The sequence below is a fragment of the Dipodomys merriami genome, unplaced genomic scaffold (assembly GCF_024711535.1).
Source record: "Dipodomys merriami isolate MVZ:Mamm:240054 unplaced genomic scaffold, mDipMer1.0.p SCAF_2, whole genome shotgun sequence".
NCBI classification, from domain to species: Eukaryota; Metazoa; Chordata; class Mammalia; order Rodentia; family Heteromyidae; genus Dipodomys; species Dipodomys merriami.
The window spans coordinates 69612642-69624895 of record NW_027203381.1 but is presented as its reverse complement, the minus strand read 5'-3'; the positions used below and the strand labels follow the sequence as shown (position 1 = coordinate 69624895).

General features: G+C 45.1%; 1 protein-coding gene across 9 annotated transcripts in view; it reads left to right on the top strand.

Moving 5' to 3' along the window:
• The window catches only part of Rubcn (rubicon autophagy regulator), a 78720-nt gene extending 67396 nt beyond the window's left edge, over positions 1-11324 (top strand). For all 9 annotated transcript variants that reach the window (XM_070029983.1, XM_070029980.1, XM_070029982.1 and 6 more), the window contains 9 exons: positions 2852-2912; positions 3407-3539; positions 4197-4342; positions 5948-6012; positions 6410-6648; positions 7623-7684; positions 8073-8226; positions 10606-10699; positions 11146-11324. In XM_070029983.1, the coding sequence (XP_069886084.1) occupies positions 2852-2912; positions 3407-3539; positions 4197-4342; positions 5948-6012; positions 6410-6648; positions 7623-7684; positions 8073-8226; positions 10606-10699; positions 11146-11324 (1133 nt within the window). The remainder of the gene's footprint in view (positions 1-2851; positions 2913-3406; positions 3540-4196; positions 4343-5947; positions 6013-6409; positions 6649-7622; positions 7685-8072; positions 8227-10605; positions 10700-11145) is intronic.
• Positions 11325-12254: the final 930 nt, after the last annotated feature.

The window sequence follows — 12254 nt, the reverse complement described above, 5'->3', positions numbered from 1 at the left end:
TACTCCCCTGCCACATAACTCTGATCTCTTTGTACCTCTGGTGATCAAATATGATGAAGTCTGATTTAATTATAGGTTCTAAAAAGAAGAATTTTTTTCTCCATGATTTAAAGAAAAAAGTCTTCCTCTGTGTGTGGATGAAGAACTGCTAAATATGGTCATATTTTGTTTAAATATAGGGATATATTCTGAGAAATGTGTCATTAGATGATTTTGCAGGAATATGCTAAGGCATTCTTACATAAACTAAGATAGCTACTCTGTGGCTAGACAATATACCCTTAAGGGACTCCTGTCAAATGTATGACCTACCATTGACAGCAGTATCATTATGTGGCACATAATTGTAGTTTTATGGAAACTGGTTTCCTTAGCAATGATGAATTATCTCCTACCTCTTCTCCCTGGTGCAGTGTTTCCTCTCATCTTTCCTCTAGTCTTAAAAGTAATAAAAATGATTAGCTCCTAATTGAAGGGTATGTCTAAGATTTTCTTTCATTTTTCTTTAGTATTTCTCCCACACAAGATGAAATTTGTAAAGCTTTTCACTGCTTTCAGCCAATAAATCATTTGCTTAGGAAATATTTTTGGAAAGCCTATTATTTGCAAAGCACTTTGAGGGTGACTTGGACAAGGTGAGACTTATGTGTAATGTTACCCAAATGATCATTGAAAACCAGATAGTCTATGAAACTCTGATATACTGTTGCCTAGATTAGTTGTTGTTGTTGTTTTCTATTAGCACTATTTACGGTGTAAATAGGCAACTGGTACTGCATTAGGAACTAGATTTTGCTTTGCTCACTATTATTATTTGAGTATGTGCTCATGGACAGAACTGTGTTTTCGAAAGAAGAAATGGATACAGTCTCATTTTCTTACAAAGAAATTTTTACCTTTTGCATTTTTTTTTTTTTTTTTGGTTGGTTGTGGGGCTTGACCTCTGGTCTTGGGCACTGTCCCTGAGCTCTTCAACTCAAGGTGAACACTCTACCACTTGAGCCACAGCACCACTTCCTTACAAAGAAATTTTAATAACCTGGTTGTGTGTACAGAAAATCTCCATCCAGCTGAAACATGAGGAACAATTGAGCTACTTATGGCCATGTTTGGAGTGATGCCATATAAGCCTAGAACTGTGGTGATAGGCTCAGACATCGTAAATTGATCCTTGTGTAGGCTTAATTAAGGAAGAAAGGCCTTTTCACTGGGCTTGGAAGGATGTGAGAGATGGGATTTATCAACAGTCTTTTCATGACTTCGTTAGGCCCCATTTGCCTTCCTAGAACCTGACTTTTGTATTTTGTGGGCTACCCCTTACTCCACTGAAGGTATTTTGGGGTCTGGAGGTTAAGGTATATCATTATTAGAAATCTATTTCAAGGGGCTGGGAAGGTAGCTCAGTGGTAGAGCGCTTGCCTTGCATGCCTAAGGCCCTGGGTTCGATTCCTCAGCACCACATAAGCAAAAAGAAAAAAGCCAGAAGTGGCGCTGTGGCTCAAGTGGTAGAGCGCTAGCCTTGAGCTGAAGAGCTGAGGGACAGCGCCCAGGTCCAGAGTTCAGGCCCCACGACTGGACACCCTCCTCCCCCACAAAAAAGAAAGCTATTTCAAAACCCCATGTCAAAAATAGATTTTGGAAAGTCTGTGAGAGTTTCTGATAATTTCATGTGAGACTTCTGTAGTGAAGAGCATGTAGGTTATCTCTGTGAAGAGTTGTTGGTTTCCTGGCATCTCCAGGGAGCCGCCAAGGCATAGAGAGGTTCCTTTTGGTCCTGTGCAGTGGAACAGACAGGAACTCTTTCATGAAACTTCAGTAAGGATCTAGAAAACTTCTGACATTCAGCAGTAATGGCAAAGGTGGTAAGAAATTAGAAGCAACCTTTCAATTCTACAAACATTAGTGATGAGCCTCTTACCTGTAAAGCAGATCTGAGTTCTTACCTCTGGGAGCTTAATTTTATTTATTTGTGTGCTGGTTCTGGACTTGAACTTAGGGCTTTTTTTTTCTTTTTTCTTTTGCTCAAGGCTAGTGCTCTACCACTTGAGCCACAGCTCTATGTCTGGCTTTTTTGATGCTTTAATGGGGATAAAAATCTCACGGACTTTCCTGCCTAAGCTGGCTTCAAATCAAGATGCTCAGATCTTAGCCTCCTGAATAGCTAGGATTACGTGCATGAGACGTCAGTACCTGGCTTGTTTTTTTGTTTTTTGTTTTGTTTTTTTCTTTTAAAGACCAGGTTTTTCTGTCTAGCCTTGACTGACCTTGAATGTATAATCCTCCTGCCTCAGCCTCCCAAGTACTGTGTGGTTAAAGGCCTGTACCACCATGCCAGAGTTTGGGAGATATTTGAGTCATTACTTTGTGTTTGTGCCTGTTAGGGCTTGTGTCCTAATGTGCCTTAGGATGCTTCCTTTTTCTCTTCACTGCTTTACACCAAATCTGAGTTTGTGTTTCTGCCTGGATTTATTACCACTGTTAACTTTCTCAGTGCTGTGTAATGTCACTAATTCAGCCTAATTGTGACTTGAATAGAACCAATTAGGAGTTGTGTTTAGAGCTTCACCTGCTCCTTATCCTGCATAGATTGTAGCACCTGGCTGCTCCCTTGAGGTCTTAGCTGACAATACTTCTTGAGAATGTCCCTTCCTCCCTTCCCTTCCCTTCCCTTCCCTTCCCTTCCCCTTCCCCTTCCCCTTCCCCTTCCCCTTCCCCTTCCCCTTCCCCTTCCCCTTCCCCTTCCCCTTCCCCTTCCCCTTCCCCTTCCCCTTCCCCTTCCCCTTCCCCTTCCCCTTCCCCTTCCCCTTCCCCTTCCTCTTTCCCACTCCTCTTATCTCTGGTTTCCATTTAGATGCTGATATCAGGAGGAGAGTGGCCTCGACCAGCAAGTCTTCCATTCACTCCCAGTCCTTGTGAGTTCTGTTTTATCTTTAATAACTGTGGGTTATATGGAGCAACAAACCTGGTTCTTGGAAAGTTCAAGTGAGGGGCCTGCCCACTGGTGGTGACCCAGAGAAAGGATGACAGCAGGTCATTCATCTAAACTAGCTCTTCTGGTAAATACAATAGCTCTTTAGAGTCCACAAAGCAGTTTTACTCACTTGATTTCATAAACAGGCATTATAGCCTCCATTATAAGGTAAAGATATTGAAGGTTAGAGAAAGTCCCAAAGTCCTTGACTAACAGTGCCATGTAATGAGGGCAAGGGAGATTTGAATCTATTAAAACAGGGTATTTTTCACTATACATGTGAGTCTGAAGATGAATACACAGGCTGAACAGATAGGGGTGCTACAAGTATTTCCTCAGCTGACAAATCACTGCATGAATAGTCAGACCCTGAAGGGATGATAGAGTCTTCAAGTCTTTCCCATGCTTAGCTTTCTTTGGTGCTCTCTGTTCCAGCTCGCATTGCTTCCTGCACTCTACATCTGCCGAGGCAGTAGCCATGGGGCTCCTGAAGCAGTTTGAGGGGATGCAGCTTCCAGCGGCCTCCGAGCTAGAGTGGCTAGTTCCAGAGCATGACGCCCCTCAGAAGGTAGATTTGCTCGGCGTTCTTCTCTGCCCTGGAGGCCGTGAGCCTCTCTGATTACTTTTCCTGCCTCCCTTGGCCTCAGTCTGGAATGGGCCTATCTGTTTCCTTCCTTACTCATTACAGATGTGTTGAATGGCTGAGTGAATGCTTGCTTGGTGAGGCATTCCCTAGCAGTTGTCAAAACAGGTTATGATGGCTTTTCCACTGACCTATTCCATGTAACTACTCTGTAAACCTAGAGGTAGGAGTGCTGCTTTGGGGCCAACTTTGAGACACTGCTGATGTAAATTGTTCAGGCTCTTTGCTCAACAGTTGACTCTGAAAGACATAAGGACCTTTGGCATACCAAGGGTCCTAAGGTGAGTGCAGGGACAGCATCAGCAATTGGTGCCACCACCCTTAAGATCCTATTCCCATTTGCTTCTTAGAACCCATTGCTTCTTAGAACCCTTTGCTTCTTAGGCCCATTCTTAGAACCCAGGCCCTCTTTCCTAGGACTCTGGTGCTTCTCATTTGAGGCCAATGTTCCCTGCAGCTCTTAGTCTCTGTGGTACTTCTGACGTGTCTCCTATTAACCATGCTTCTGTTATGGCCAGAAGGGTCAGGCATACATGTTCCCCCAGACGTTCATGTGAGCTCACCTGTGCTTTCCTCCTGCAGCTCCTGCCCATCCCTGACTCACTGCCCATCTCACCAGATGATGGGCAGCATGCAGACATCTACAAACTGAGGATCCGAGTCCGTGGCAACCTGGAGTGGGCTCCACCCCGGCCTCAGATCATCTTTAATGTTCACCCAGCCCCAACGTGAGTAGCCAGTGCTTGTGCTCTTGGGGAACGGATATACCCTGTGGATTCTGGGGCTGTCTTCTCACAATCCTGACTCTACCTCCAGTTAGACTGCCTACCAGTTCTGTTCATTTGAAAACAAAGATCAGAGTTGGGCTTCCCCTCTCAGTGAGCTGCCAGCAGCAGTGACCTGGCATAGCAAGTATGCAACCCTGCATAGCAAGTGTGCATTGTAGATACTGGTGCCAGAGGGATGGTGCAGGATGATGCCACTGCATGCTGATTTGGTCTGCCAGATTGTGCGGAAAGGAGTCATTCCAAATCATTAAGAGTGTGGCTGTGATGGTTCTTACCTAATAGTTAATACCCATCATCACTTGCAGGAAACACAGTTAGAATGTGTATATCAACCTGTGTCTTGGTGACCAGTCTCTGAACTGTGCATTTGTACTACCACTGTATTTGTACTTGAACAGTTGTGTAAATAATAAATTCATAATGCCTTCTACCTTTTAAAAAACAGCTGAAGTGGTTTATCCATCTTTGTCCTTAAATTCTTACTTTGAATCTTCTCCTTCCTTCCAGAGGTAACTGGAAATATGGCTTTTATGCAAACAATAATTTGTGAGCTCACTAGACTCTCTCTCTCTCTGCTGTGCGTTTTTCTCACCTGTTGTCAATTGTTCTTTTTATTGTTCTCATCCCTTACATTTATATTTTTTAATGTGGTTCATTATTGAGAAGAGTCACCAATATTATCTAAGTCAGAACTTCCTAATTCTCAGTTTGAATTAGTTCTTCTCATAGGCTCATTTTGTCTACGTATGTATGTTTGTTTGTTTGTTTGTATTACCAGTCCTGGAGCTTGAACTTGGCCTGGGCACTGTCTCTGGGCTTCTTTTGTTCAAGGCTAGCACTCTACCACTTTGAGCCAGAGCTCAAAGCTTTTTGGGTAGTTTAGTGGAGGTAAGAGTCACACAGACGGGGGCTGGGAAGGTGGCTCAGTGGTAGAGCGCTTGTTTTGCATGCCTGAGGTCCTGGGTTCGATTCCCCAGCACCACATAAGCAAAAAAGGAAAAAAGCTGGAAGTGGCGTTGTGGCTCAAGTGGTAGAGTGCTAGCCTTGAGCTGAAGAGCTGAGGGACAGCGCCAGGCCCAGAGTTCAGGCCCCACGACCGGACACCCCCCCCCCACCAAAAAAAAGAGTCACACAGACTTTCCTGCCCAGGCTAGCTTTGAACTACAGTCCTCAACTCTCAGCCTCCTGAATAACTAGGATTATAGACATGAGCCACCAGTACCCAGCTTGTCTAATTCTTTTTTTTTTGGCTTTCAGTCATGGGTTTTCTGGTGGTTTATTGGTAGTTTATGGTAGATAAAATTCTCAGGGACTTTCTTGCCTGGGCTGGCTTTGAACTGTGATCCTCAGATACTCAGCCTTCTGAGTAGCTAGGATTACAGGCATGAACACCAGTGCCCGGCCATCTAATTCTTTAAAAAGAAAAATAAATGAAGTCCCCTCTCATCCTGTGCCTAATTAGAGTCTTTTTATGCCCTATTCTTTGTGTGTGAATGCCCCCATGCAACTGCTGTTTACCAATCCCCTTTCCTTTGCCTTCCTTAGGAGGAAGATTGCTGTGGCCAAACAGAATTACCGCTGCGCAGGCTGTGGCATTCGCACTGATCCTGGTGAGCAGTTTTTACCACTATGCTACATCCTCTCCACTCCTATCAGAGCTAGTAGGAGGAGATGACGGGGCTGAATTGGGGAAATTGCTCCTGCTAGGCAGGAGCACAGGCAATCATAGGGAAACCATCTGGCAGCATATTCAGGAATACTGAATAAACTTGGGTCATTTCAGCTAAGCCCCACCAACTCTGATGGTTTTGTTTCTTCAGTGGCTTTCAGGATGGGACATGAGAAACACGGCCCCACTATATGAGTTGCTTCTTGCTTTGGGAACTCACATAGAGGTGGAAAGAGGGCAAAGGCCAAGAACCTGTCTTTTGAAGGATCAGCAGAGCTGCCTCATTAACTCCTAGGTGGGAAAGTCACATCTGGCCCTTGACTTTCTGGTTTTTCCAGATTATATCAAGCGGCTGCGGTACTGTGAGTACTTGGGCAAGTATTTCTGTCAGTGCTGCCATGAGAATGCCCAGATGGTCATCCCCAGCCGAATTCTGCGCAAGTGGGACTTCAGCAAGTACTACATCAGCAATTTCTCCAAGGACCTGCTCATTAAGATCTGGAATGATCCTCTTTTCAATGTGCAGGATATCAACAGCGCCCTCTATAGGAAGGTCAAGCTGCTCAATCAAGTCCGGGTAAGACCTCTGAAATCCTTATGGATTTTTATCCTTTAGCTCAGCAGAAGAGTGCCTGCCTGGCGAGCGCAAGGCCCTGAGTTTGGTCCTCAGCTCTGGGAGGGGGTGGGGGGGGGGGAATAAAAGCTATAAAAGACCTTTTCCTCTTCTCTCTCTTCATCCCCTTCTGGTCAGACAAGGTTTCCTAAGATCTTAGGAACGTTATACCATGTTATTTCATCATTCATATTCTGCCTATATACTTTTCTTTTCTTTTTTTTTTTTTCTTGGGGGTCCGGTCTTGGGGTCTGAACTCTGGGCCTGGGCGCTGTCCCTCAGCTCTTCAGCTCAAGGCTAGCGCTCTACCACTTGAGCCACAGCGCCACTTCCAGCTTTTTTCTTTTTGCTTATGTGGTGCTGAGGAATCGAACCCAAGGCCTCATACATGCAAGGCAAGCACTCTACCACTGAGCCACCTTGCCAGCCCCGCCTGTATACTTTTCTCTCTCTTTCTCTCCCTTCCTTCCTTTCCTTCTCCTTTTCTCCTCTTCTTTTCCCTCCCCATCTCCCCTCTCTCTATCTCTATCTTCCCCTATCTCTTATGCTAGGCAAATACTCTATCACTGAACTATAATCCCAGCTTCATAGGTACTTTCTTTCTACACTTACCAACTATTTGTATAGTCAGCCTCAAACTGGCAAAGGCAGAATTTCTCCCTCCCCTAGAAACATTACAGAAGAGAGAATAGCATAGGAATGTGAACTCAAGAGTTCTCAGCTGCTGCCGGCTCTGTGTGTGTGACTGGGTAGACTGACCTAGCAGAGTCACCTTCCCTAGCTGGAGCTCACTTTGAAGAGAGTTATTAAATTAGAGGGGCAGAGGGTGATGGATGCATGCAAAGCGCCTGGGTCCCAGAGTCTGAAGGCACTAACTGGCCCTCCTAACAGTCAACTCTGTCCTCATTTCTACCCCTTTCCCATGTCTTTCTCTGCAGCTGTTGCGGGTCCAGCTGTATCACATGAAGAACATGTTTAAGACATGCCGACTGGCTAAAGAGTAAGTCTTGTGTGGTGGTCAGGGTCCCCGGGCTGAGCTATTATCTCTGACAGAGATATGTCTCAGCAGCTGGCTCTAATGTTACATGAACAAGAAGAGTAAGGATTTTTGCACAAATGACAAAAAGAAAAGGTAAACAAGAAGCCAGGGCAATAATTGTATCTGTGTCCTCCCTAGAGGAGAGATCTGAGTTTTCTATTGAAAACCACCACCAGTCTGCAGGCATTATGAATATGTCACTTCTGTCATCCAGACGTATGGGGGGTGAGGGCTGAAATACCTGGGCTGGCTCATTGTTGCCTGCATTAGCTTATCTCTCCTGCTTCTATGTTGTACCATCCAAAATGTTCATCTCCTTTCTGCACTTCCTTGCTTTCATTTCCTGTAGGCTTCTGGATTCCTTTGACACAGTCCCTGGCCACCTGACAGAGGATCTCCACTTGTACTCAGTAAATGACCTGATTGCAACCAAGAAGGGAGAGCTGGGGCCCCGGCTGGCCGAGCTCACCCGGGCAGGGGCTGCCCATGTAGAGCGCTGCATGGTGAGAAAATGTCACTCTGCCATACAACTGAGCCCTTAATTAGGGATACAGGAGTGGGGTGGGCCTAGGGTTCTTGTTACTTAGTTCCAGAAACAGAAACATAGCTCCAGTGGACAGTTAAGAGAGACAGTCGCTCTAAAGGGCTGCTGTTCTCTGGGTTGGTGAACAGTGAAATCACCCAATTCATTAAGAAGCACTTGAGAAACAGAGCTAGCTTGGGCTACATAGTAAGACCCTGTCTCAAAAACACAAATATATACAAGTATTCGAAGAGGAATTGGTGCTGGCATTGCCTAAGAAAGACTGAGCAGGCTTCACTAAAAAATTGTCACATGTGGGCAGGACAATCCTCATTTCAGTCTGGAAAGGGATTCTAACCTGAGTCTTGGCTTTATTATTGCCAATCATTGTGACCCAAAGAAATGACTTCCCTTTTTGCCTTGTTATGTTTGTGAAACAGGACCTTGCTCTGTAGACCAAGTAAGCCTCAGACTCAGATGCTCCTGCCTCAGCAGCCCAAGTGCTTCAGTTTTCTTGTATCTCATTTGAATATAATTATTTCATTGTCCTTTCCCCTTGTATGTTTTGAGAGGAATTGATGAAATGATCCTCAGTGTGACATTTTGTAAGCTTTAAGTATTATACGAGTGCAAGTTGTTATTGTTTGTGATATATTCCACTTACTAAAAATGCAAAAATTTTATTTTTTGATCTTTCCATCTCCAGACTCCACACAGTTTGTGTTCCTATGGCAGTTCTGGAATTAGAGCTTAAAATGGAGCACAAAAGCTGGGTACTAGTGGCTCATGCCTGTAATCCTGGCTACTCAGGAGGCTGAGATCTGAGGATTGCAGTTTGAAGCTAGCCTGGGCACAAAAGTCATAAGACTTTTTTTTTTTTTTTTTTGTCAATCCTGGGGTTTGAACTCAGGGCCTGGGTAATTTCCTGGAGCTTCTTTTGCTCAAGGTTAGCACTCTACCACTTGAGCTACACTACCACTTCCAGCTTTTTCTGTTTATGTGATACTAGGAATTGAACCTGAGGCTTCATGCATACTAGGCAAGCACTCTATCACCAAACTACATTCCCAGCCTCGTGAGACTCTTATCTTCAATTTACCACCAAAAACCTAGACATGGACCTATGGCTTAAGTGATAGAGTGCTAGCTTTGAGCACAAAAGTTCAGAGACACACACACACACCACACACACACACACACACACACACACACACACACAAGAGGTGGACACAGGTGGAAAATCATGTGTGGATGAGGGAATTGTAATCTCATTTGAAGCTGAGTATTATTTGGGGAAAACATTCGGTTTTCACATTTTAACTTTAGTAATGGTGGTTTCTATTTTGAAATAAGATCATTACCCAGACTGGATTTAGGAAGCCCTTGGTGGGACCATCCTTTTCCTCTCTTCATTGAGAAGCTCCTTTGGTGGTAGGGGCTTCTCAGGCCTGTGCCTCTGCCTCTGTCTTTTCTTTTTAATTATTATTATAACGGGGTTACAATTTGGTAAGTCAGCTTATTAGTGCAATACTTCTTGATGTCACCCACCCTCCCCCTTCCATCCCCCCCATCCCAACCTACAAGTTGCATCTTTCATATTTTACATAGTATACATTGAATACAATAACTGCCTTTGTTTATTTTTTACATTACATACATTGAATACAATGACTGCAGCTGCTCACACCTCTTCCCTCCATTCCTATGCCCCCTTTATTGTAACTCTCTCCCACACACAAAAGATTCCATTTCATGGTATTTGTTTTGATAGACAGTACTTTAGTTGTTCCTAGGAGTTATGCCTTTGGATTCCTTCTCTAAGTATGCCCTCCTCTACTCAGTTGGTGTGTAAATGCATTAATCCCTTGCATTTTGTCATGCCTAGCTTCCACATAGGAGAGGATGCAAGCACTGTCTGTCTTCCTTAACATGCTGGGTCTCTTTCCTCTCCTTTCCTTGGAACTTGGTCCAGCATTGTTTTTGCTTATGCTAAGCCCAGGCCTACTCTCTTCCCTGTAAGCAGTAAAGTTCATCAATTGCACTCATAGTTCTAAGTTACATTTTGCCCATCTCTGGAGTCTACCCTCCTGTACCAGCTCCTCACTTTGATTTCTTTTTTTTTTGGGGGGGGGTTTGGGTCCCGTCTTGGGGCCTGAACTCTGGGCCTGGGCACTGTCCCTTAGCTCTTCAGCTCAAGGCTAGCGCTCTACCACTTGAGCCACAGCGCCACTTCTGGCTTTTTTCTTTTTGCTTATGTGGTGCTGAGGAATCGAACCCAGGGCCTCAGGCATGCAAGGCAAGCGCTCTACCACTGAGCCACCTTCCCAGCCCCTCACTTTGTGATTTCTTTCCTCTGCAGCTCTGCCAAGCCAAGGGCTTCATCTGTGAGTTCTGTCAGAATGAGGATGACATCATCTTTCCTTTTGAGCTCCATAAGTGCCGGACCTGTGAAGGTGAGGACTGGAGCTAGGAGTGGGCATGCAAGGCTGGACACAGTTAATTTACTACGTAGGAACAACCTCTTTGGTTTAAGCCACACACTGGTGGCCCCCTGTAATCCTAGCTGCTCAGGAGACCTAGTAGCAAAGAAAGATTTTAGTTTTGAGGCCAGCCTGGGCAAAAATCTTTACAAGACCCTATCTGGAAAATAGTGAAAAAATCAAGTCTGGAGGTATAGCTCAAGTGATAGAGTGTCAGCCTAGCAAGCACAAGGCCCTGAGTTCAAATCCCTCTGCTACCAAAAAAAATTTTTGGTCTGATAGAGCCTCTCCCTGTGTTTCACCATGGAAAACACTGAGCCAAGGTAGTGAGTAGAGGCTGTAGCAGTGACTTGCGTCCGGCCTGAGAAAATAACAAATGATTTTCTTCTCTCTCTCTCTCACCTTTTTAACCTGAATAGAATGTAAAGCATGTTACCATAAAGCTTGTTTCAAGTCCGGAAGCTGTCCCCGGTGTGAGCGGCTGCAGGCCCGGAGGGAGTTACTGGCCAAGCAGAGCTTGGAATCCTACATGTCAGACTATGAGGAGGAACCCACCGAAGCCTTGGCCCTGGAAGCCACTGTTTTGGGGACCACCTGAAGAAAGCCCAGCCAGCCGGCCTCTGTCTAGGGGCCAGGGGCACACATGATGCAGAACTGAGCCACCCTCTCAAGGACATTCCCCACTTGGGGATTTTTTTTTTATTATTATCATTCTTCTTATTTTTAATAATGTGTCTTACATCCAGGTAGAGTCGACCTTTGTTAGGTTGATGGGTCCATTCTGTGTGACAGATATTTGCAGGCGCCCAGCATTTCCCATCTGAACTGACAAATGGTCCCTAAGTGAAGCTTCAAGTGCCTCTCTCAGGGGAACAGACAGAGACTCAAGCCTTCTGACACTCATGGGCTTTTCCACCCCCACCACATCTGGTGGCAGCTGCATCTCCAGTATCATTTCCACTGTTGTTTTAGTTCTGGAGCTTCCAAGCCAGATTTTTCTTAACCAACCCGCTTCTCTTTTGCTGCTGCAGCAGGTGGATGGAGTTTGCTATCTCTCATCTCAGCCTGAAATAGGGTCAGACTTCCCTGAGGAAAAGCAGCAGCCAAAGGGGCTACACTGTGGGCATTTTGTTGAGCTTGTTTAAAGATTGGGGCAAGGGTGGGAGGAACATAAAAGTGGAATCATGACTATCCAAGAAATCATCAGAGACTTCAAGGAGACAGCCATGACTTCCCTATTTGAAATATTCTAGACACAGATGGAAGCACAGGCTTTCCATATATGGTGAGCCTGAAGCAAAGAACAGAGCTCGGGCTCTGACCCACTTGTGACCTATGCTTGTGGGGCCAGACCCACTTGCAACCTATCCTGCATGCATAACTGAAGCTACAGCTTTTGCTTACGGAGATTTTATCCAGTCAGAGCAGCTGTTGGCCTTTTCTTGGGTGAATGGTCTATTGGTTAGTCTTACTCTTGAGAATTGTCGTTCAAACTCATCCTAAGGAGGTAACAGAAACCCCATGTTCC